Here is a 25,053-nt window from a genome sequence, read left to right as displayed (position 1 = left end):
AATATCAATTAAGTCCAGCAGCCCGTCTGTAGTCTCACGGCGCTTCCAAATGCTTGATAGTGCCACTTATTAGTTTGGAAAACTCGGAAAATACCAATAATCAACGGCCATGAAGCTGCAAGGGGGAAAGAGCCCGGGGTTTTCCCACCTCTCAGATGCAATCACACCAGCTCTGGCCCGTATAGGATTTCTCTGCTGCTGCTGCTGCTGCTGCTGCTTTGCATGCAGGCCTGCAGCCCACACATCCGCCATGCTTTATTCATGACTGCCGAGAGAAAAATATATATTAGACAAGCTCATATCTGTGGCGTTAGAGGAATATTTCGAAATAATGACTTGCATTAATGCGTGGCAAATCTCTAATCTAACATCATTAGATCGTTCCGGTTGCAGAGAGAATGAACTGGTTCCTACCCTCTTATGTTAACCTATTTAGTCTTGGTATAATATAAATTAATAGCAACTCATTATAATTATTTTTGCAATAGAAGGGATTACCGGTTTTGCATGTTTTTTTTTCCCTCTCCCATAATGTGTCTTTTGGGATGGGAATTTAAGCCATTGTCTGTGTTTCTGTTCAGGTGATCTGACTAAGGGAAATTTGAATGTGCACAATTGCTTGTCTTGGTTGTTTTAGTATTATTGTTTAAATTAATGCATCATTTCATGAAGCTTGAATCTTTCTGATTTACCTCGTGTAAATTCAGTCAGTCACAGCTCATCCTGTTTCATCATCTCCTAACTTCTTTATATGTTTGTTTCAAATTACAATATTGTCCTACAAACAATGAAGAAAGCCGTGGTGCAGAAAAATGTGTAGAGTCAGTACAATCACAATTGCCCTATCCATTTATGATATTAACCTTTTTAAATGTAAGTATTTACTCATGCCTGGATGCTGAGTGATATAATGCTTGTTTATAGTGTAGAAATTCAAAATGTTTCAAAGAAATCCCTTGATTTCAGTCCATCCTCTTGTTAACTGCACAAAAATATGAACACTCAATTGGATGTCATGATACAAAATAAATGAAAAATGCTGCACATACTTCATAAAAAAAGCATTTAATGCATTTAATTTGGACATATTTTGAATTTGGAGCTTAATACACCAAAAAATGAGTGTCTAAATCCAAAAGCAATTATGTAATGATATCAATTATGTAATGATTTGTGTGTGTGTCTTTATTTTCAACACCTTATGGCCAGTTTAAAAGTACTGTTTTTAATAATTTTTTCATTTGGTTGAACTTTTGTTCTCACCTTCCATGATATTTATCACCAACTGTGTTGAGAAAAAATCATGTTCATTCTGACAAATGACAATAACGTTTGTGCGGGGGTCATCATCCATGCCTTTTTGAAAATTGCTGTGGTTCAGATTGGTGGAGCTTTGAGTTTGTATGTTCTTCCTGTGAGAGTGTGCATTTCTCCAGGTACCCTAAATTCCTTTCATAGTCTAAAAAATATGCAGTTGAGGTTAATTGGTGCCTCTATCCAATAGAGTTTACAATTCTAGAACAGGATTCACAGCATGTAAAACGGTTGAAATCTCCTCTGTCAACCCCCAACAGAACAGAACAGAACAGTCTTTCCTCCAGTTTGATTGACAAACTCATCATGATCCGAGCACTTAAAGATGTTCAAGTTGGGTTTTAAACCTGCTTCATATCACAAACAGCCTAGTGATACATGGAAAATCTATTAAAACTTTCAACATTCCTGACAGGCAGAAGTCTGGGTTGTAAATAATGCTGTTTTTTGGCACTGGCTGCCTTGTAAAATACTATGAAATTGATTCTTTTTTCATAGATCACACAAATCAATATTAAATGCACAAAGATTTAAATGATATTGAATGTGCTGTCTTTATAACACAGCTTTATAGGGCATGTCAATTGTTTAACTTAAGTGATATACTGTGTAACTGAAGAAATTGGCTTACTTTGAGGCCTATAAACCTTAGCTCACATACACTGTCAAATATCTCTTTATATGGAGTTTAATTCTTACGTAAACTTGATGTGAAAAGCAGACCTATTGCAAATATATTACAACTACCTACAAATGTAGATGTATTACAAGGCACAAAATATACACAATCTAATATTGAGATTTTTGGGATCTGCGATATAACCTCAAGATTGAATGGATAAAGATGAATGTGTCAAAGTATTAGTATAACTTTCAAGAGCATCCAAAATCATTGAAGCTATAATGTTCACATGTGTATTGTGTTTCTGATTAAAGACTGCAGACCCAACCAAATGTCCCAAAAAGGTTCAGATAATACGTATGTATGTTATAAATAAAACATGCAGCAACCGACAAATTTAATGAATCTGTATTGTATTACAATTGAACAGCAACAAATCAGGATTTTTTTCCAAATAAGATATTTTCCCTTGTTATATTTGGTAATTTAGAATTTAATGGGTCTGGAACATCTCAATAAAGTGTGACAGTTAAAAAAGTTTTCATTAAAAAAAATTCTTTATTTCTTTTAATTAAGATTATGCACAGAAGTGGAATTGGGATTACAAGTTCACAAGTTTGAATCTCACAACAGGTCACAACTAATACCTGGGCAAGGTCCTTGACCCCTAGGGCACCCTAATGTTGCTGCCTAGTGCCTATGGCATCCTCGAAATAGAATTCAGAAACAAGGAGTTTGCCAAAAGAATTGATAAATAAAATATGATTAGATTAAATCACAGATGAAAAATATTGAACTTATTTTGAGCCTTCCAATCATGTCACATAATACATTCATCATGCCAAGTCCAATTCACAAAATCCCATCTTTCTTTTTATCCATATAGATTAACTCTATAATAATGATAGAGAACAACTTTGCCTAGGTAAATGAATTATTGTATATTTTAATCGAAATACATTTAAAGTACATGAAGATATAAATTAAATACTGTGTCACCACTGAACTATATAATTTATGTGAACCCTTCCTCTGTGTTTCTCCTGCAGCAGCGCCCAGTCGGACAATCGATTATTATCTACTGCAAATGCCTGCGATCCATGCATCTGTGAGCAGCTCGTCTTCCCTGACTGCCAGCACCTCTTCATTCACACCGCTAGCGTTAGCTTATCCACGATACGCGGCTGCAGGGAAGGGAATACAGAATAACGGCAAAACCACAGCAATGGCAGACGCAGCAACACGACAGATCAAGATCAAAACTGGTATTGTTAAGAGGTGAGTCCGGCCCACCAGTCCACACAAATGCTTAGTTATTGTGTCATGCGAGCGAACGGAATGCTAATGCTAACTAGCTTAGCCGAGCGGACCCACAGCGAACACTCGTGTCAAGTGCTTTCATTGGGTTTCTGTTGTAAGGTTAGGCCGGGGTCGAACCGCGGCCTGTGGTGAATGGCTGCGTGCAGGAGGTTCATATTTGTTCGACAAGATAAAATAAGATTTCTGGTGTGAAAGTGATAGAGCATTGCACTGTCTTTGAAAGCAACAACAGATAACATTTGTTGTAAGGCTTGTAGTGTAACTTTAGCCATTGGAGAATGCTAACTGACTGCTAGCACAAGTGTGATGCTTAGCTTTGTGGATTTTGTTTTCAATTAAATACCGGGTACATTAAAGGTTTCTTGCTGTAGGTATATAATGAAATAGACAATAAATTCAATGTAACCCGTACACAATCATCAGATTTGGTTTATTGTTATCCCTGTATAATGCAGCTTCATTTAGCTCTTCATTTTAGTTGACTGTCAGGCCATCAGGTGATGAGTAACGTTCCAGATGAGGACATGTTTGATGCTCCCAGTGATCCGATTTGGAATGAGAAGACTCTGTTTCTTTACTTTCATTTTACTACCACACGTGTTAGAACCTTTTGTGATCTTAAATGTCGTTCCTGTTGATGACTTCATGCTTTCTGTAAAACATTGAATTCGCGACAACACGCTTTGTAATGTCAGACGCTCCCCTGGATTCTTTTGTGAGAATAGTGCTCGGTTATTTTTTTCCCAATTCCTGGATGACAATGTTATTCAATCCCAGAGACTAATGGAACTGAGACATTATGTTTTTAATGCATGCATAAGTTGAGACTTGATGGAATGCATTGGAAAGAATGGATCCTCATCAGATAGTAATTAATTGATACAAATGTTAGTTTCTTGTGAAACGTTCATGTAGTGTTACACCCTTGACACTTTTGAAAATAACTTAGCAATCTGATTTGAATATGAGTTTCTAATCATACTTTGCTGAGTTTCTATAGTGTTACTCAGTTTGTATTCACATATACTCCAAAATATATGACTTTTATTTTCATCAGTCTTAGCCTGGCCTTCCAGTCCATAGAAAAGGAGATTTTCAGAGTGACGTTCTCTCAGGTTCTAAGTGTTTTTGACCTGAGGCCTCATTAAATGATTCGTTTTACCCACTATATTACAGCATAACAAGCAGGTATTTATTCTGTCACTCTGTAAAATGGTGACGTTCAAATCATATCCTGTTGTAAAAAGGGAATTGCATACTTGTTACTGTGGAATATCTTAATGACTCAACCAAATAAGTAAAATATTAAATGGGTGGGAGGTAATCAGGTCTGTACATATCCTTAAACCTAAGGATAATGCCATTTTCTCTTCCATGTGAAAACACACCCTTTATTTTAACTTTTGTTTTATGCTGCTTTGCATCAGGAATGTGCATCAGGCTGTTTATGCCTCCCTCACTTCATCACTACTCCAAATTTCCAGGTTTTATCTGCATGCAAGAGTATATGCATTAGACTGACCAGGTCAGCCATTTAGTAATCAGATGTATCCTAAAGGTCTGGCGATACTTCATATTTATGCATTTTGTGTTCTTTGACATGTGTTTTAGAGGCACATGCATGCTTTTTGGTTTATGTTTAAATAGCTTTGATATATGGTTTTATCTTTTTTATGCTGCAGTATCTTAATGAAGCCATGTTGTTATTTTTAATTCAAATGGACAGCTGTCAGTTTTCTAATTTGGTAAAGCAGAATATAATGGACTGGAAATTTGAGAGGTTTTAGACCAAATTGCAAGGGTAACCACAAAATTGAAATGCTGACAAGTTGGTGTAATGCAGTATATTTTATATCCTACCTTACAAGTTCTCATGGAGAAATAACTAAAAGGGCAAATTACACAAAAGTTTATTGCAAAATGTTTGTTTTTTTTTTTTTTGGGGGGGGGGGGCTTTGTTACAGTTTTGGAAAGTCAATGAAGTCCGCTGCTGGTTTTTATGGCCAGAAGTGGATTTTCTCTGAAACGGTTGATGGCTGGTGTAAGCTGAATCAATAGAATTCATAACACTGGAAATGGATCAAAGTGAAATGTCAGTGTTTATAAAAGAGGACAATCTTACAGGAAGAGGACATCATAATCGAGAGGAGTGCAGTTTATCTCCGAACACCAAAGCATAGACAATAACCTCTGTGTCTTCAGCTCATGATCCAGCGAGTAAATCATCATGTGTGTATATAGGGGATGTTGTTGTGTCACATTGCAAAACCTGTACTCCATATCTTAATGCCACCAGTCTGATTCACTCTCAATTGTATATTTTTTTTAGTTTGCTTGTATTCTTACAGCCTCGCTTCCAATGGAAATTATTCAACAGCTGTAGTTCCTCATTTGACATGTTTTCTTGGCGCAGTTTTCAATTATATAATAATTTTAAGTTTTTTGATTTGCCTCTAATTTTGCTGTATATTACATTTTATAAGACGCCTACCTTTTTTAAAAAACTGTCACAGGTCAAGTCAGATTTACCAAATCAATTACAGACAAATATAGATCCAAGTGTAGCTTATTAATAAACATTTGTATTTTGATGTTTTATAACTAGATTATCTATGTGAAATCCTCCATGATTTTTTATTTCTTTTTGAATAAGTAAGAATCTAATTTTCTTATTGGACAAATGGTGTTTTCCAGTTTCTGTTTGACAAAAAACTTTGCTTTTATAAAGACGTTCAGACTGCAGCTACATCAACACTTTATTTACCTAGTGATTGGAAGCCAATGTATTTATTTATTTGGGGATGTCCATTAAAAGTGCAGTTATATCATGGATTTGAGTAATCTTTATCTCCAACTGAGAGAGAAGTAAAGTTTTTGTGACTGTTTCGGAAACATTTAGATGACACGACTGATTACTTGAGCTTCTTCTAAAAAAAAAATTGAGATTTATTACAGAAGTGCTTCATTTGATTTTCTTTTTTTTTCCCAGAAGAAGCTGCGTAACACTAATGACTGATCTGTATTTGTTTGAAATCCAGTCTCGTCAGATGTAGGTCAGTCATCTCTGCCAAATTATGAATCTTTATCCAAACACTTTTGACTTTTGTTTACATAGCTTTTCAGAGCATTTTCTGATCCTTTTTTCTCAATTTGAATTCACTTCCAAATTTAAGAAAGTCTGTCTCACTAAGCAAAAACTAAAAAGAAAACAATAGAGAATGTGTAGCAGGGGAAGTTGCTTCATTTGTAATGGTTTAAGCCTTCATATTAAATTTCAATTGATCCGATATGCGACCAAATCTTGGTCGATGTAGGGTCTACTAACAGCTCGACCATTTTAAGACAGCCAAATAGAGTTGGCATCAATACTGGGCTTAGTGCTAAACTTGTACAGCGGCCAAATTTACAATGCCGGAATAGAAAATGTTGTTTTCTTATGAGGCCTGGGGAGATAATGGTCTTCAGCGCAGTGATAGTCTGAGTGTATCTCTCGTCGATCAGGCGGCCCTCTAATTCCCTCCTGTCAATGGCGTTTGTGTAATGCGCTATCGATTTGGTTTTGATGAGGGTCAGATTACTAACGGGCTCCCTGTGGCAGTAATGATGGGCGGCGGGGTTCTCCCTCACAGGGGGTTCAGGAGTGGTCACTGTAGGGAAAGCAGCGGCAGTGCCAGCGTACAGTCATGTGCTCCATCATCCGGCGGTGTCCCTCCCTACTGTACGGAGGTTTTTGAGGTCGAGTATACTGTTTGAAAAGCGCAGATATTACATCTCGCCCCCTCTAGACCAAATGTACCGCTCTGACACGAACCCTTAATCAAGCTGTTGGGTTTAAACGTACAGAGTGTCATTGCTTTCTGTCTCTTCATAATCCCGTGTCCCTCCCGTTCTGCCTCCTTCCCCTCCTGTCCGTCTTCTCTTTCTCTCCCCCGCCGTGCCTCCCTCACTCCCCTTCCTCCCCTTTTATATATTGGAGTTTAGAGGAAACCTGCCTGCACTTTTAGCCGGGCCTATTTCCAGTGGCTTTTGCACATTCCAGTCAGTGCCTTTCTGCCCTAGCGAGGCGGATGCCCTTAATAAAATGACAACAGTAATTTGCCTTTGTCATTCCGGTCCCAGCACAGACTACATCGCGGCTCAAAAATACAGTGCCGGAGAAGGCGGCCGAATGTGTGTGTCGGCTGGCTCTAATTCCCTTTTTTTTTCTATTTTCCAGAGAGCTGCCTTTTCCATTAAGCCTGAGGTGGCAGGTCTATTTAAAACCAGCCGCGACCCCACCCCTCATTCACACTGCGCGCCAAGTCTGAGAGAAATAAGAAATTAACATCAGGACTGGAAGGGGAGGAATGGACATTTTGTTATTAGACTGTCCTTCAGTTTTATTCAAATTATTCCAGCCTTCTTCCTTCCATCTTTGCTCCCCTCTTTGCCACCGCCTTACACTCTAAACAGGGTGGCATCACTCATTCTGCGTCAAGCCCGAGAGTGGAAGACGGGCGCTGCTATTGCATACGGCGCCTGTTTAAAAGCTTCTTGATGGAACTGTACCAGAATGAGTGGTAATTGATGTAAAATATGACAAAGTGCCGCTGGCTTCCTTGGCTAAGCATAGGAGCGGAGCTACACGAAGGGAAGGGTCTCCAGTAATGTGACTGACTAATGAAGGATTACTCACTTACACACACACAGCTGATTTTATGAAAAATGAAATTTGTGTTGTCATTCTAACAAGCAGGCGCAGCCGGAAAAAGACTATTAGCTGGGAAATCATTATCAATAGCGATATTTTCAAACTCCATTATGCCAATCAGGGTTGGAACCTGTTTAATAGATTTAGTTCCATTTGGCCCGTAATTGATAAATAATCAAAATTTATCAATGTACTCGAGCCCATTTTCACTAACAATCAAGGAAAAAGAGGCCCATTTACCACCTGACTTGGTCCAAATTAGGGATTGAATTGATGATCAATTAATCTCTAAAAAGGCCCGGTAGTGTGTTTGGGTGTGTGTTGAAGGGAATAAAGGAGTCTGATAATCATGTTGATAAGATGTGTGCTGGAAGGTATGACTCAGTTTAAGGACAGCAAAGAGGTTTTTGTTTGTTAGACTGCAGAATGTTTAGCCGGTGCTGAAAGGCAGAAAAGCTTTTTCAGTTTGAAGACTCTTTGGCTTTTATTTGACAAAAATGTGTAAGAAACAGGAACATGAAAGTTCAACTTGGTTTAGGAGTTTCTAACAATTGTCAATGTTAAAGTGTGATAGATGGAACTTCGAGTGGAGTTTATTGTTTTTGATGTGGCCCCCGTCCTCTAGGGGGAGCCGGAGAGCTTCAGACACTGCAAGTTGGGAAATTTTTTTTTGGAAAATAAACAGGATGGAATGAAGGAAGTGTCAGGTGAGACTTGTTTTCTTAAAACACATTTAAAATAAGCTTTAATACAGAAATATGTACATCGAACTAGTTTGTGAAGAGTTGTGCTTTATATTTCCTTTCAAGTCCAGCAGCTGTAAATAGTGATATCTTTGTATCGTGAAAATGTGAACTCTGTCATTGATCAAAAGCTAATGCCTGTCCCGAGATGAAGCTTGTCTGTGGGCTCCACTGTGAGGCCCTCTCCTCCCACACTTTTGACCCCTGATATTATTTTTTGGGTGAATTTATAGTTGACTTCTAGTTTTCAACTGTACATAAGGCAACTATGTATCAAAATACCTGTAATATTGATTAAATCAAGAGGAAAATAAGAACAATTTGGTATAATTTGCAAAATATCTTGTACAATTTTCTATACTAGTCAAGGACGGGCTAGTTGACACGTTTGGGCTTTAAAGACATTTACAGAGCAATGCATTGATGACTCAATCTCGTGATTCGACAGACATCACAACACTGGAGTCACATGTAAGATTTGGTTTGCCTTAAATCCCCACTAAACATTGAAAACATCCAGCTAAGACCATGTTCTTCGTCCATACCAGAAGCGAGAATGCATCGATCATCAACCACTAGGTGGCAGTGTTGAATTTTTTTTGTGTGTCTGTGTGGGAAAAAAAAAAAATTGTGATAAAGTCAAGCCAGGCCTCTCATCATGTGGAAAAATGTTTTGCTAACAAGCAGCCGGTGGATGATTCAGAAGGCAAACTGTAGTGATGTTTGAAAAAGAGAAATTGTGTTTTGGGGAATCGTGACAGTTACAATTGCTGGTTTTTGTAAAACCACTTAATCTTTGGGTTAATATACTATACATATAAAATGTGTTACTTTAATAAAAAGGTATTATATTTATGCTTGTGATGCTTTTTTATGCGAAATAAACATTCTTTTAAAACTTAATCACTGACTGAACAACAAAGAAAAATGTCCTGGTTCAACTTTACAACATGCTGGACTCTTAAACTTGCAGGGCTTTTAATAAGTCATTACGGAGTTGCTGTGGCCTGACGTATTCAGATATTTCTCACGAGTAAAGTTTATTCTGTCTTGTGAAGACAAACACTTTCATCTCCGGCCTATTTTTCACTGACCCAAATCAACTTCATATTGTATTTCATAGGAGTTGAATAGAAGTGGAATCGAACAGCTCTGCCAATTTTAACTACAGATGTGACCCAGCAGTAAACTCCTGATCATGTTTCCTATTTTTACCTCGTGCAACATGAAAGATCCGCTGAATTTGAAAGCATAACTTTGAGGCTGATCTGCAGCCTGCGGCAGCGAGGAGGACTGATGTGTTTGGTGGCTGTTATTGAGGTGTGTACCTTACCATCCTGTGGGAGATGATCTGACTGTGTCCCCCTCAGTCAGAGCAGCGTCGGAGGGGAATGAGGATAGATGGCCTCGTCTGTAAAAAGTGACCATCACAGCCCTCCGTTTCATGGTTCATCTTATATTATCTGTCTGGGAGGCTGTGCATTTATGTTTCCACGTTTGATGGAACAACGCCGCGTCTGCCTTTAACCACGGCCCCCCTCTCCTCCTCCTGTGTCTCCGCAGGCTTGTTAAAGAGGAAAATGCCTACATAAAAGACGTAAAGCAGCAAGAGGACAAGATTGAACGGCTGAAAGCTGAGGCAGGGGACGAATACGTCATCAAGAAACAGGTGGAGTATTTTATTTTTTGTATTTTTTTTTTTTCTTTGTTACACAACTCTTGGCTGTCTAAAGCTTGCAGATGTTTCCGTCACCACATGCTCCCTTCTCATGCGAGTGCTGAACGAGGGTTTTGCTCTCCCGTATTTCGGGAGCAGTTTGTATCTGGATGATTCGAGCCGCCCCTCATTCATGTAATGAGGTCAGTCCACAGTGATAATGAAGAATTAGGTTTTGAGAGCAGAATCATTAGTGATTTTGTAATTTGCTTGATGCAGTTGTAATTATATCATGTTACTTTATAGGAGTTTGATAATTACTGACACATGCTGGTAATTTGGTGTCCCTAGCAGATCACTGGCCCACATCCTGCTCTCCATTCTCGCCACGCCTGCATCACTCCATCATTTGACTTCTTGGGGAGACAGTTTTTTTTTGTTTTTTTTTTTAACATGTTGGATATAAATACTTAATTTACCGATTTATATTTGAGGATTTGTGTAGATGGCTGCTGTTTCTGTTTTTTGAATACTGTAACACTGATGTAATTTTTCAGTTCCTTGAAGGAATTTGCCAAAACTGTCCTTAAAGTTTGAGATTTTTATGGCTGCACTGCCACGTTTAGCTAAAAACAAATCAGTTGAGTTTAAACCATGAGATGTATAGATGAGAATGGTTTTGAGAAAATATGTTTTAGTGAAAAATCATAACTTTAACAGGTGCAGATTGTATGTAAAGGCCTGGCAGAGTTTTCTGATTTTAAAGCGTCTGACTAGCAGGGGAAGTAATCATCTATGGGTCCCAACTGCTGTGACAATATGTTTTAATGTTTGAAATATAAGGGACGCCGTCAATCAGCCAAAACTTGCTACTTGGCACGCGACAATAAGTGTCGGGGCGACACGATGTGGTCCAAGCTTCATCTTCCCATAGACGGATAGAAATCCAGAGTGCCGCATGCCAGTGAACGCCACAGACACCACAGCTGATTATGTTTACTGCTAACATTAGCTGGCATTAAAATTCAGTGTGTGTTGTTGCTTTGTTTGCTCATTCATGGCGGGGCGGCCGGGGCTGAGCAGCCGGCTTGGTTGGTGTTAAATGGGGAGATTGGGAGGCCAGATGGATTATGGTTGGTGATGATAGGTCTGAGGCAGGATGGATTAGAGGTTTTTATTTTAATGGAATCAATACGCTGTAAGTGTCATCTTTATCCAGCGCTGATGGGATCATTCCACTGCACCGGGAGGGCACCATGACTTTTCTCTGCGTCTCGGCTCTCCTCCGCCTCGTCTGGCTCACCTTGTCACATGTGCGGCAGCAAACCAAGTCGACTAGTTGTCTCCCCGCCTCTCGGCGTGTCAGTTAGGCACTCAGATGAACTCATACACACCGCCAGGCGGGCAGGCGGGCTGTGAGTGTGCACCACCGTGTAATGTACACGTGTGAAGCTGCGCCCGTGTTTTGACTCTCCAGCTCGACAGAGGGGCGAGCCGAGGAAGCATCTGTCACGAGCGAGTGTGTCTGACAGCGTTAGCCAACTCCTCTCTGCTCTTTAGGGTGCCAGCTGGGGGAATTCCACATTAGCCGCGGCTGTGAAAGTTCCCCCAGGCTGCAACACACTTTCACTACAGGCGTAGTAATACCTCTTTACGCCTGATCACCGCGCCCTCGGCTTCAGGGCTTCTTCATTCATCCAGGTGTGCAGCCGGATCGAGGCGCTCCCCCGCTGCCCCTCTCCCAGCCCGATCGATAACTCAATAACATTTTTCATACCGCTGGCTTGTTGGGGGAGATGTTAACCACAGCAGAGTGTGTGTGAGTGTGACACCCTGCATGTTACCGCCAGGAACAAGGCTGCAGTAAAATCCACTGGATGAATATGTCCGTGTCGAGCCGTTTGAATTAACTCCACAAACTTGGAGCAACCACGTTCAATAATGTTTATTTATTTTTTTTTCTAATGAACAGGGATAATGGGAACAGTAGCAGGGGTTTTCTGATGAATAAAGATGGCGGTGATGGCGGCACTGAGATGGTCTCCGTGTGGTTACAGATCGAGGTCTTACAGGAGTCGAAAATGATGATCCGGGACTCTCACCGCCGCCTGGCCATCGCACACGCAGCTCTGCAGCAGTTACTAGTGAGTATCACCCTTCAACTCTACACATTAGGCTGCTATTCCAAGTTTTAGTTTAGAGATGGGCGACACAGTAAAAATATCATCTGACGATCGTCTAATAATAAAATCGCAATTCTATTTTACATTGATTTGAAAGGTTTTACAAGCCTGCCACTTAAACATGCCACTGAATGGAAACTTTAGCAGTTATATCAGAGACAGGGATAAACAAAAACAGTGGCAAGCTAAACACACTGCTGATTTTCAGTCTGGCCTCAAAGACCACAAACTCGTGCAGCCAGTTGCTAAAACCTCCACTGAAAGAAAAACATTCGGTTCAATAGGTCTAATGACATTCTAATGAACTTTTCAGCGAGTTAAACAGAACGAGTCAGAATTTAGATCTCAACCGCCAAATAGGCTGTTGTTAGGCGCGTTCTATTGGTTTTCATATTAAAACGATGCGTTGGTTGTTGCAGTTGAGGGTGGAAAAAGCTCTCCATGTTTGATTACTTAAAGGAAGTTATGCAGTCGCCAGAATAAAAGCGCTTTCATTAACAGGAAGTGGTCATTTCAAAGGCAAATGCACAAGCTGCAAGTAGACTTAAAGCTATCCTATCATTAATACTTTACTCCAACTTCTGAAAGTTTGACTTGGATCAACTTTTCCTTTTTTTCTCATGGAAGTCCTGAAAATCTCTAAGTGAAAACTTTTTAAACAAGTAAGAAACGGCTTTGTTAAAAAAAAGAAAAAAAAGAAAAAAAAAACTCTGTTCTTGAAAGATTTAGTCGAAACTAATATACAACACTTAACGTCATGGAATGTTTACAAACTACACACACTAATGTGTTTGCGTTACAAAAACACACCGCCAACTAGTGGCCCGAAAGGCAAATTACAGCGTTTAATTTGAATTTAAATTTTTCAATAAACTCAAGTTCCTCAACTTGTCCCTGTTTGCTGTTTCGGCCTAAAAAGCGAAAAACTTTTGAGACTGAATTATTATTTTTTTAGCGGACTGCGCTTCAGAACAGACTCAGATCTCTCGGGTTCCAGCGTGTAGCCACGCTCCGGTCCGTGTATACAGCGAACGCAGCCCTTCAGCTCTTTAGCTGTTATGGAGAGCGGCGAGCGTGAGCATGCGTGTGTCGGGGTCATCTCAATTAATACGGCGAGGCGGCCGGGGGTGTGAGTCACCCACACGAGAGCGGCGGCGAGCGGCGGGCAAGGGGAGCTAACCTGGAATTAGCCACGCGTCCACCTTCCTTTAGAACGCCGCCTTTCTCCTCGCCGTCCGGAGGCGCACATGCGCACAGGCGCGGCGCTCATCACAGCTCATTAGCGGCGCTGTCAGAGCACTGACCACCACAGGAACGCCAACACACTTGATTAAAGGACACAGACGCCCTGCTGTCCAACTCACCACCACTAAATTTAGACCCAGTGAGTTCCTCCTCCTCCGTGACGCGACAGCCCAACGCTTTAGATTGTGATTTTTATTGATATTCGATGGTTAAAGAGTTATAGATGGCAGTGAAACAAACAAAAAAACAAAACAAAACACGTGTGTGTGTTTGTGTGCTTTCAGGAAACAGAAGAGGATCTGGCCGAATCAGAAGAGTACAAAGAGGCCCAGAGCGTATTGGACTCAGTGAAGCTTGAAGGATGATTTCTGATGCGTTTCTGTTCTCCTCCGCGAGATTCACTTCGCTTAAACGTCCATTCCTTTGGCCGGGCCTTGTTTGGGGAAAAGCCCGGAGCCCGACAGAATCCATTCAAAGTGTTTCTTGATGTAATTATTTCTACTGTTTGCGGATAACGTGCCACCACATTTCTTCACACTGCGCCCAAGTGTAAAAATCTCACCAGAAAACAATAAAACATTCACTTTATTACAGCGGATGATTCCATTTGGACTTGATTAACATGAGTAAACTCACTGTGATCCTTACAGTATGGCCCTCTGTTGGATTGGTCGAAAGGAGAAGGCCTTAATGGTTTCTGTTATGTTTGATTTTTTTTTACATGAGTTTTGCTTTCCTTTCATGTCTGACTGAGGTTGTACAACTTTAACAGACTCCAACTTAAATGGCACAGAAAGTAGCGAGTTACCGGTTCATAAATGACCACAATCCAAAGCTAATTGGTTCACCGTTTGATTTGGAAAAAGGGTGAGAGCAGCTTTTTTTGGCTTCAAATGTGTATTAAAATGGAAATGTGATTTCTTCTAATCGATTAATCAGATGTTTTACCACTAACTGATGGATTTAATCGCACTGTTTGTTCAGCCGCTGGTGTTCCCTGTTAACAGCGGTGAAATGGATTGCATCTTGATGCCTACAATAAAGACAAGAGCACTTTGGGCACCCCTGTCTGTCAAATGACGAATGCCGGTTATGGCCATGAATGACAAAACAGGCCTGTCTAATGTCCCTGCCGCCGTTACATCTATTATCCAAATGGCCTAAAATAACGACACCTTATATTAAGGCTGAGGGAGTCCTTCCTAAATAGTCATACTAATAAATGAACTCAATTGCCAGACAAATTAAGGTTACATTTGACTTGATCCTTATTTTACAGATTTCGATAATTATCGGGATCACCCCAAAGTCTCATTACCGCCCTAATGAGGCGCTGCTACTCCGTGACATCTACCCCGCTCCATCTCGTTAAGGAAATCGCTCTTCAATGCTGATTATTTTATTTGGAGGTATAATTATATTTCTTTCGGATAAATCACGGCCTAATCGAGTCCATACAGAGGGCAGCGGCGCTAATTGAGGCATGAGATGCGGCGGCGGGGCGCTACACCTGGGTTTATATGACCAGAGGACCTGAGCAGGCTGCTGGCTGCTCGGTGTGAAGCCGGCTGGAGGGGGAAGCGTCCGTGCGGTGTGGAGACGGTATACAGCGTGAGAATCCTGCTTTCAACAGGAAATGGGTGAAAGTGGACCATATGCAGGCACTCTGATGAGGCATCAATGGAGACAAAAAGATTGACGTTGATGCCAGAGTCAGTAAACTATACACATTTTTATAAACTGACCAGACCTGTGAATTTACACCCTTTTTTGATTTAGGTGTTTTCAGTGGATTATCTGCTTTTTTCTGTTGAAGCTTCTTAATTTTCACATTTACAGACATGCAAATCTAGCCAGATTAATAATAATAAAAAAGTACTATGTTCTGTCATATGAAGCCCCTTTAACACAGTTCTGTTGTGTGATTGATTCTTGATGACTTTATCCATAAACTGGACCCAGTCAAGTTGGACTGTCATCTGTAGATGTTCTGAAAAACCTTCACAAATCACCTCTAAATGAAAGATGTGTCCTGACTGACCTCAAATTGACCCCCCAGACATTTCCAATCAAATAATGAACACAAACACCTGTTTTTGTTCAGCTGCAAAAAAAATAAAAAAAAAATAACTCAGGTGTTAAAGTGTTGGTGATGTATTTTGATGTTTGATTTTAGTTCTCAAACTAAACCCAGGATGTGGATTTGTGAATTTTCCTCAGTGCTGTTCAGACGATTCAGCAGATGGTGAGGACTACTGCCCCTGCAGGTGCGTTGTAGTACTGCAGCGGTATTTCGGACATTCAATGAGACATTCATTAGAATATTTTATAATTTATAACCAAATTCACAATGCTGCTGCAATGAACTATAACTGTGCTAAAATATCACAAAAAAAGCTCAACGAATATAAAATATCTGAATTAAGGTGTACATCAGAACATTCTGGTGTTAAATGACAAAGTGATTTCTCAAAAGTTGGTTGTAGGGGTTCACCTTTAAAAAATAAAATAAAGATTTGTCCTTTGATAATTGTCAAGAAAAAAAAGTTGAGTATTAAAAAAGGTAACTTAAAGATTGTTAATTTCGAAATAAATTATGTGGATATTGGAATGCGCTATCATAGTATTTACCTCTTACTTTCAAATTAAAACCTGTTCCATTGAGCACAAATGGCAGAACCAACCTACATTTCGTTTCAATACAAGAAATCCAATATCCAAGTAAAATTCAGTACTTTTCAAGTATAAATTGAACAAATATTTCAGTTTCACTCTGTGCCTCACTTTAGTTTTAGACAGCTATATTGGAGTTTTGTCTGTTCTCATATAATACATCTGTAATTACAAGGGATTTGGGGTTAAGTTCCATCCATCCTGTGTTTAAAATATATGAGAGAGGAAGTTTTTAATTTGCCATTTCCTGGCAAATTACGAAAAAAATACTTGAACAGCAGAAAATTATCCATAATGGATTGAAATTACATATTGTTGGAAGAATATATTCTTTCAGATTATTTCATTGTTTCAAACTAACTCCTTTAAAAACAAAAATCTATTAGTGGAATTAATCGTCTGTTTTAACAAAAACTCAATAATCCCCGCCATGATGCCTTCAATGACCATTTAACAACCAAACTGGAGAATATCAAACTCCATTAATGGACATTAACGCAGAGATACAGTTTCTTACCTGTTATTGCTTCTCCTCACCGATATTACTTCACTTGAATTATTATTGCAGCCCCTCTATTTTACTTTGGTTTGTTTATTATTGATTTTATTGAGAATTCCTGCACGAGAAATCCGACCTTCGGTTCTTCATTTGTGAACTACGTCACTTCCTTTCAGTGAAAGCACGTGAGATGCGCTCAAACCTCACGTGCGCACAGTGTTTTATTTCTTCCACCTTCTCGAAGTTTGTATACGAGTCAAAGTTTTTTTTTTTTTGCAGCTGGACTGAGGAGGACGCGCGCACAGCAAACCGCTGCAGCAGCTGTTCTCTTCCCCTCCACAGTAACTTATTACTCCTAATCCCCCAGACTGTCACCAAATCAGCTGCATGAAACAAGAATCTCATTTGTTAAACTGGAGCTCGTGCAGATGGAAGATCGATTGTTTTTTTGTTTTTTTTTTCTTTCTCCTCAGAAATCTCTGATTGAGTGAATACCGACTGCGAAGGCGGATCAGCGAGGAGGGGGAATTAGGCTGGCCCCGCTCGGTGTGGAGAGTCTGCTTAGTAACCAGGAGGTCACGGGTTCGAATCCCTCCACGCCACAAAAAATAAATAAATAAATGCGCGTTTAACATCAAGCATCAGACGCAGTAGTGTTGACGTTTGCTGTTTTATTAAAAGGGGGGAAAAAAGTCACCCTGCGTCTCCACAACGCGTGAAAACGTCTACTTTCCACTCAGATGCACCGCATTAACTTGCAAGGGGCGGATTTGTTTGTTTGTCTATTTTTATTTATATCAGGGTAAGATTGATGCGGGGCCTGTTAGTGCAGTCTGTGGGATGAGAAGGGAGGCTGGAACTGTGCTTGGATTCAGGTTTTCACCAAACACGGAAGAAAAAAGAAAATGGAAAAAAAAAAAAACTCACACTATTATCTGATGAGTCCTATTTAAACACCCAGAACATGACAGGAGCAACAACTTCCATAAAGTGGTTTTTCAAAGTGCGAATCTACATAAGCACAGTAATTTATAAAAAAAAAAAAAAAACCGTTGTTATAGATGCGCCTATAATCACATAGGAAAATTATCATTATTTGGATTTAGCATGTAAATTGTAAAAATTTTCAGCTTCTTAACGAAATATAAAAACAAATGAGAAATGTCAACCCTTTTATCATAAAATGCAAAAGTCGTATTTTCAGTTTTTAATATTTATTTTAAAAATGTATAATCCGATAGGAAGTAATTTTAATGTACATTTTTAGAGCTCTTCTTTTGCGGATGCTCCCTGACATGCCATTATCTGCAGCATCCTTGTTTGGATTACATGACCTGCTGCAGCCACAAGACTCTCAGTTGTGTTTCTGCAGCTATAAAAAAAACGTGCAGCTCTTGAAAAGTGGTATGAAGCGCGCAATCCATCATCCTGCAACGAGTCTATTTTTTTTTTAACATTATCCTCACAACTGTGTGCGCAAAAAGTTAAGCAAGACAAAAAGGGTCAATTTTGTGCATCTCAAAGAAAGGAAGAAATACGCTTTTTGATAATAATCCTGCAAAGCAAGCAAACTTGTTAAAAGGGAAGATCCGGTCTTAAGCCTCGTAAATTCTACCTGAAGTCCGGCTTTTACAGAAAACAGAGCCCCGATACAGGAGAGGATGAGAAATATCTCCAAAGTGCGCGTCTTCTTCTTTTCCTCATCTGGAGACGGAAGCAGCGCAAAGTCGCATCTCCTCCTCATCCCGACGCGCCTCCGGACAGACTCCTGCGCCCGGCTCCTCTCCATCATCCATCCATCCTTCCCTCCATCCATCTCTTCATCCATCCCTCCCAGTCTGTCGGCCATGCCTCCAGATTGCAGTCAAATAAAAGATGAGCAGAAGGAAAGAAACCCACCGGGTTCACGCTCGGACGACTCCTTTGTGCCGCTTTTCCAGCACATAATAAATAACCCCGCTCTGAGAAAAGCGTCCCGACATCTGTCCAAACCACGTCTGAAGTGTGTTTTCTCTTTCTTTCTTTTTTTTTTTTTTTTTGTCACTAAAATATGGATCATTCTGTGTTTGCACGCGTGTGACAAGAAAATGTGCAAACTGACTCGGTTATTCACTGACAAAGTGCGCACTTTTTTGTCAATTTTTACATTTCTATCCAAAATAAATGATTAATGGAGCGAAGGCAGATGAAAAAGAGGCGTTTTCCCAAAGTGTTCTCATCATAATTGTGTATTTGTCCATGTCAGCAACACCAACTTATTCACAGCCTTTCTGCGTCCTTTTATCAAACCGGAGCATCCTCAGTTCATGTTCAGTTCCTTCCACATCATTTGCACAGAGTCCCTCCCATTTCTTGACAGTTGGGACTAAATAGTAGTAAATTAGCACTAATTCGTACTGCTTTTACTCCGATTTTTGCAGGGAAAGCGCATAGATTCGGCACTAATTGCATAAACGCGTAATGGCCTTGAAAATGAGCCTGGTTCAAATTAGCTGTATAAAGTTTGTTGTTTGCCTGACTGGGAAATCAAGGACATTAGAGGAGGTTCACTTGGTCTCAAGGAGGCGTTTAGTGTCATAAAAAAAAAAGGTCGAGTGCATCATCATGGGGACTGGAACTATCATAAAAAGAAGAAAGAGCAGTAATGATCGACGCACTTCACGTATGGAGGATATGTGGCGCCTCTTCGTGCAGCCACGTGCTTCTCCTCCATGCGAATAACTCCAATCCTTACACGAGTGGCCTCACTATAAAAACAAGTGCAGAACAGCATGCACAATTAAACAAATATTGTGGTGATCCAACATTTCTCGAACGGGTCGAAGCTTTGGCTCAGATATTAAATCAGGTTATTTTATTGGCTGTAATTTGGAGGAGAAATCAAAGCCAATTACAGGAATGAGGAGGAATGAACTTGTGGATGTGAGAGGATGGAGGAGGAGGAGGAGGGGGAGGAGGAGGAGGTGGGTGGGTGCGGGGTGCAGGGGGTCTCGGGCTAAAGCTGACATACCTCAGGCTTCAGCTCTGATTGGTCCTCGTTTGGAGAAGCTCATGGGTTCATTCCGTTGTTAAGCGCCTCCCCATTTCTCTAAACTACATTATAATGCAACGAACCCCCCTTTTAACCACAAACCGAATTTGCTTTCATTTAGGCTATATATATTTCTTAAATAGGTTAAAGTCATAGAGATTTTTTTTGGAATAGCATTTCGCCCTGGAGCGGTGCGCAATGCTATCTCATGCCGACCTCCTGGATGCTCGCCTCGGTGAGTTAACATCACCAAACTCCGGTCTTCAACTCTACTGTAAGCTGGAGGAACTTCTAATCTTAAATCAAGCTGTGAAAATTGTCAATTTGCTTCTTATATTATCTTAATGTGATTGAAGTGAGCTAAACTGGCTTAATTCATTGGAAAAGTAATTATTATTATTACATTACTGCGTAATTTGATTTAACAATTTTCTAAGATATCAGTGAGATCGAATTGAATGAAGAGTATTTAAGAAGCAGATTGTAATGTGCATGCTGTGGTTGTGTCACTTAAAGAGCTGCGGTCATTGCTTTTTAAAATAAAATGATTAAAAAAAAAAAAGATTCAGCATTTGTGTTGCATCGTTTAATGCATGTCCAAGATGTACATCGTCTTTTTATACTGCAGCGAAATAAAGCTCCAACTCTCCATAATGCCGGATTTTCGCATGTAAAGTGTCTGCATGCCTGCAGTTGGACTTGTGCATGCTCTGGCGCTAACCCTGTCTCCTTTTTCCTCCCGTACAGAGAAGGTGTCTCACAGCTCCGGTCTCACCCCGCCTTGGTTTGTCTGTGCAGGGATGAAGGATGCCGCGGCGGAGCTCCTGGGCCACAGGGAGGCTCTGAAGTGCAGGCTCGGCGGAGGGGGGCCTGACCCGGGACACTCCGGGGAGCTGGGCCCGGGCCCGGACGGCGTGGTGGAGGGAGCCACGATGCTCCCGGGCGACGACATCAGCAGCGGCGGCGGGTCCAACCCGGTGCAGGTGAACAGCAAGGAGCAGGAGAAGCAGCAGCAGCAGCAGCAGCAGCAGCAGCAGAACAGCGGCAACAACCCCAACCAGTCCGGAGGGCAGCAGAGCCAGAAGCAGAAGCGGCACCGGACGCGCTTCACGCCGGCGCAGCTCAACGAGCTGGAGCGGAGCTTCGCCAAGACGCACTACCCAGACATCTTCATGCGCGAGGAGCTGGCGCTCAGGATCGGCCTGACGGAGTCCCGAGTGCAGGTGGGACCCGGAGCTTCATCCGACTGAGGGAGGGGGGGCAGGTTTAAGCGATCCACCTGCAAAAAAAAAAAAAAAGAAAAAAAAAAAGAGAAACGCAGACGCAGATTTACCGCATATTCCTGAAGTGTGTTTAGCCGTTTATAAGGAGAGGAAAAATAAACAACATATATTATAAAACCCACAAATTAAACATAAATATAGGCCTACTTAATTCTGCATGATATTGGCTTTAAATCTGCACATTTACACTGAGAAACATCCAATTATTAAGGAAATTTAACATCCAAAATAAAACTCTAATTTGGAACCGAACTGTGAACATTACTGTTATTATTTGACTGCAAAGCAATGCAGATGAATTTCAACGCATGCACTGACACGCACCATTTAAACTGTAAACGATAAATATAGAATTTATAATGCAGCGTGTTTTTGCTTCACAAGGTCGGAGATAAAATGGTGAAATATTTTAGAAAACGAACAAAAAATCTAAAATCCATTTTAAAGGGAGGATATTTTGCACAAATAATCTGTCATTTAAAGAAAATCTTTCGCACAAACGATTTGCTCCAGAAAATGTATATTTTTGGTCACCTTTTCTACAGCTGACCAATCATTTTGAAGCAACATTTAAATTTTTTTTCTGGGGTTTTTACACTAGAAACTTGCCATTTGATTTATTGCTGCTGTTTAAGTTTTATGTTTCAATCACAAATATTAGATTTTTATCTGAGTGTTTTCATATTAAGTTAATTGTGTGCAGCCTTGTGGATGATACACACGTGGCTCACGCTCCCAGCCTTTCAGTCTCATAACAAAACACATCGGGGCTTCATGCACATTTAATACTAAATACAACTCAGATGAACTGCTTTTACTGTTTGAAAATATATTTTTCTAATACTGATGCTCAATTCAAGATATTTCAACTCGTGCTTTATGTTTATTTAACGTAAAAATATAACGTATTGTTTGTTTTTAAATGAATTATATAACATTACTTAATCTGTAAATTTGACCAGGTTTCTTTTTTTCCTATAATTCAAACCAAAACCCTGAAAACAGCTTTATTGTAGGTCGTTAAACAGTTTCTAAATTCCTGCAGCTTTACAGTTCATATTCATCCACAATGAAACAAAAACGTTCTATATTATTTTTTTTTTCTAAAACAACATATTTAGAAGATTATTTCGCACTACCTCTGCACAAATTCAAAGCAATATATGCATTTTTAAAAAAGGTGCACCAGATTGCAGACTGCTGCGGTTGCACTTGGGTCGCTCACATGTGAAATATATAATACCCAGATAATAATCATGATTATTATTATTGCAAAGGCCCATTCAGCTTCTCCTCCATTTACATAAAATGGGAATTAGTGAAATGATGCTCATCTCCCGTTATGACCGAGCTGGAGAGAAGACTCCGGTCCGGGCCTGGCAGCAGCAGCATCCTGCACATCTTAATGCCGGACGCGCTGAGAGGGCACTCTGTCTTTAAAAAAAAAGAAATAAAGGAGGGATGAGGAATTGCATTTTCTTTCCTTTTGAGGTGTAATGCATTTCAGGCCGGATTTCACGGCTGGCTACGTCGAGAGAAGGAGGGAGGGAGGGAGGGAGGGGGGGACGAGGCTGAGATTGTCCCGTTCTTATTACTGCGCCCCACTTTCTCAAGCAAATCTTCACATTAATCATAGACGCCCGCTTACAACCAAACGCACAGAAGGAGCCCAAGGACTCCGAGAAATAAAGAGCGAACTGCCGCTCTCCCAGCAATAACATTATCTTCACTGTGTGAGTGCGTAATGGTGGCGTCCCTCGGAAAATATGCTTTTTTTTCTGCCAGGCAAATTCTGAAGGAACACCTTCGTCAAACGTGAAGATATCAAGGCGGTTTAGTTGATTGGGTTTTTGTTTTTAATTGAAACTATTTTTTTTATACACTTAATAAAGTTACAACCTGAAAATGGAAAACGGCGCCACGCAAAATAAAAGTTTATTATCATTGCGGGATTAAAGATAATGTATCTGTTGTGATCATGCCATGACATTAAACGTGAGTAATGTCAGTTGGTTTATGTGATAGGATCGAAGAAAACACACATAAATCCGTGTTTCCTCCCCGGGTTGATTTATTGTTGCGGTCATGATGATGATGGCAGACTGATGCTGGAGCCTCTTTACGGCGCCTCCGGCTCAGCCGCAGCGCAGCGCAGCTCCTCCTGACCCCGCCGCGTCTCTGTCCCGCAGGTCTGGTTCCAGAACCGGCGCGCCAAGTGGAAGAAGCGCAAGAAGACCACCAACGTGTTCCGCGCGCCGGGGACGCTGCTGCCCACGCACCACGGCCTGCCGCAGTTCCCGTCCGCCGCGGCGGCGGCTGCGGCCATGGGCGACAGCCTGTGCTCCTTCCACGCCAACGACACCCGCTGGGCCACCGCGGGGATGCCCGGCGTGTCGCAGCTGCAGCTGCCGCCCGCCCTGGGCCGCCAGCAGGCCATGGCGCAGTCCCTGTCCCAGTGCAGCCTGGGCGCGGGGCCGCCGCCCAACTCCATGGGTCTCTCCAACATGTCGTCGAACGGCTCCGGGTTGCAGTCGCACCTGTACCAGCCCACGTTCCCCGGAATGGTCCCCGCGTCCCTGTCCGGCCCCACCAACGTGACCGGCTCGCCCCAGCTGTGTAGCTCCCCGGACAGTGACGTCTGGAGAGGGACAAGCATCGCGTCGCTGCGCCGCAAAGCGCTGGAGCACACAGTATCCATGAGCTTCACCTAGGGCGCGCGGTCGACAGCCTTTTCTTTCCCCTCACACAGAGATCACCCCCTTCTTACTCATCCAGTCCATCCAAACGGGGCACCGGGAACCAGGATACTTACTTAAAAAAAAAAAACCACACAGCGCGGCTGCTCACCGGCATTTTTCCTCCAAACCACCGCGAGAGGAAGGACTGAAGTTCTCCACCGGGCCTGTTGGTCCTCATAGGGCTGGTTCTGTTTGAAGCTATAACTTATTATTTCGCATGTAGCCTATGTCAACTATTTATTTGTCTATTTAAAAGGAAACTATTGGTTTATTTGGTATTTATTTCTTATTTATTCGCCACGTGCAGCCCTCTGCAGGGCGTCCAGTGACATTTGCTTGGTGGCTGATGGTTTTTGAAGACTAATTCTGTGGATACTTTGAAACACAAAACTAGGTTATTACAGACTCCCTCCTCCTCTTCTCCCTCTTCTTTTTTTTTTAATTTTTTTTATTTTTTAAACCCCCCCTTACATCTGCTGCACAGCATGTGACTGGAAAGTGCCAAAGGGACGCACACTGGACACCTGGAGGTTTAAATGAAGAGGAGCATGAAAGATTGACCAGGAGGAGAGCAGGAAGCTGCTGTGACAGGAATCAGGACAGACCTGGAGGAAGAGGGGCGCTGAATGCATGTGTGCTGTCCAAAGCAAAGCAAAAAAAAAAAAAAAAAAAAAAAAAAAAAAAGAGGGGATGAAATAATACAGAGTAAGAGATGAAAAACGACCTAACTATAATCTGTTATATAGGATGTTTTGTGTAGCGGAAAGCACTCTTGTTCCCATTTGGTCAGTTTGTGAGAACTTCTGTTTCCAAAATTCTGTCTGTGCTTCTTATCAAATATGGATTTCTTAAATGTTTGAGCCATTTTGTTTCATGAACATGTTTATATCAATTAAATGTAAATGATCAAATAAAAATCATTTTCAATTATGTCACATCAGAATCACCCTTCTTTTATCCAAATATTCACCTTAGCATCCACTACTGAGTCTTTCTCCTCAAATATTTATATATATTCTGTTTCTGTGATAACCTTCAGCTTAATTATTTCCTGC

General features: G+C 41.0%; 2 protein-coding genes across 4 annotated transcripts; both read left to right on the top strand.

Moving 5' to 3' along the window:
- The first annotated feature begins 3,067 nt into the window (after positions 1–3,067).
- On the top strand, positions 3,068–14,854 carry tbca (tubulin cofactor a). Of its 2 annotated transcripts, none has more exons than XM_030085453.1 (4): positions 3,068–3,214; positions 10,253–10,361; positions 12,407–12,490; positions 14,059–14,854. In XM_030085453.1, exons 1-4 carry the CDS (start codon positions 3,162–3,164, stop codon positions 14,137–14,139), a joined length of 327 nt encoding a protein of 108 aa, XP_029941313.1. In that variant the 5' UTR covers positions 3,068–3,161; the 3' UTR covers positions 14,140–14,854. The 2 variants fall into 2 exon arrangements, with proteins under 2 accessions (XP_029941313.1, XP_029941312.1); XM_030085452.1 differs by having other exon boundaries at positions 3,070–3,214; positions 10,253–10,358; positions 12,404–12,490.
- A 5,128-nt stretch (positions 14,855–19,982) lies between these two features.
- On the top strand, positions 19,983–24,535 carry otpa (orthopedia homeobox a). 2 transcript variants are annotated; one of them, XM_030084934.1, is made up of 3 exons: positions 19,983–20,212; positions 20,776–21,200; positions 23,450–24,535. In XM_030084934.1, exons 1-3 carry the CDS (start codon positions 20,176–20,178, stop codon positions 23,969–23,971), a joined length of 984 nt encoding a protein of 327 aa, XP_029940794.1. In that variant the 5' UTR covers positions 19,983–20,175; the 3' UTR covers positions 23,972–24,535. The 2 variants fall into 2 exon arrangements, with proteins under 2 accessions (XP_029940794.1, XP_029940793.1); XM_030084933.1 differs by having other exon boundaries at positions 19,983–20,251.
- Positions 24,536–25,053: the final 518 nt, after the last annotated feature.

Source organism: Salarias fasciatus (genome assembly GCF_902148845.1).
Source record: "Salarias fasciatus chromosome 7 unlocalized genomic scaffold, fSalaFa1.1 super_scaffold_4, whole genome shotgun sequence".
Lineage (NCBI taxonomy): Eukaryota > Metazoa > Chordata > Actinopteri > Blenniiformes > Blenniidae > Salarias > Salarias fasciatus.
The sequence above is the reverse complement of the archived record's forward strand: the minus strand, read 5'-3'. Positions and strand labels throughout refer to the sequence as shown.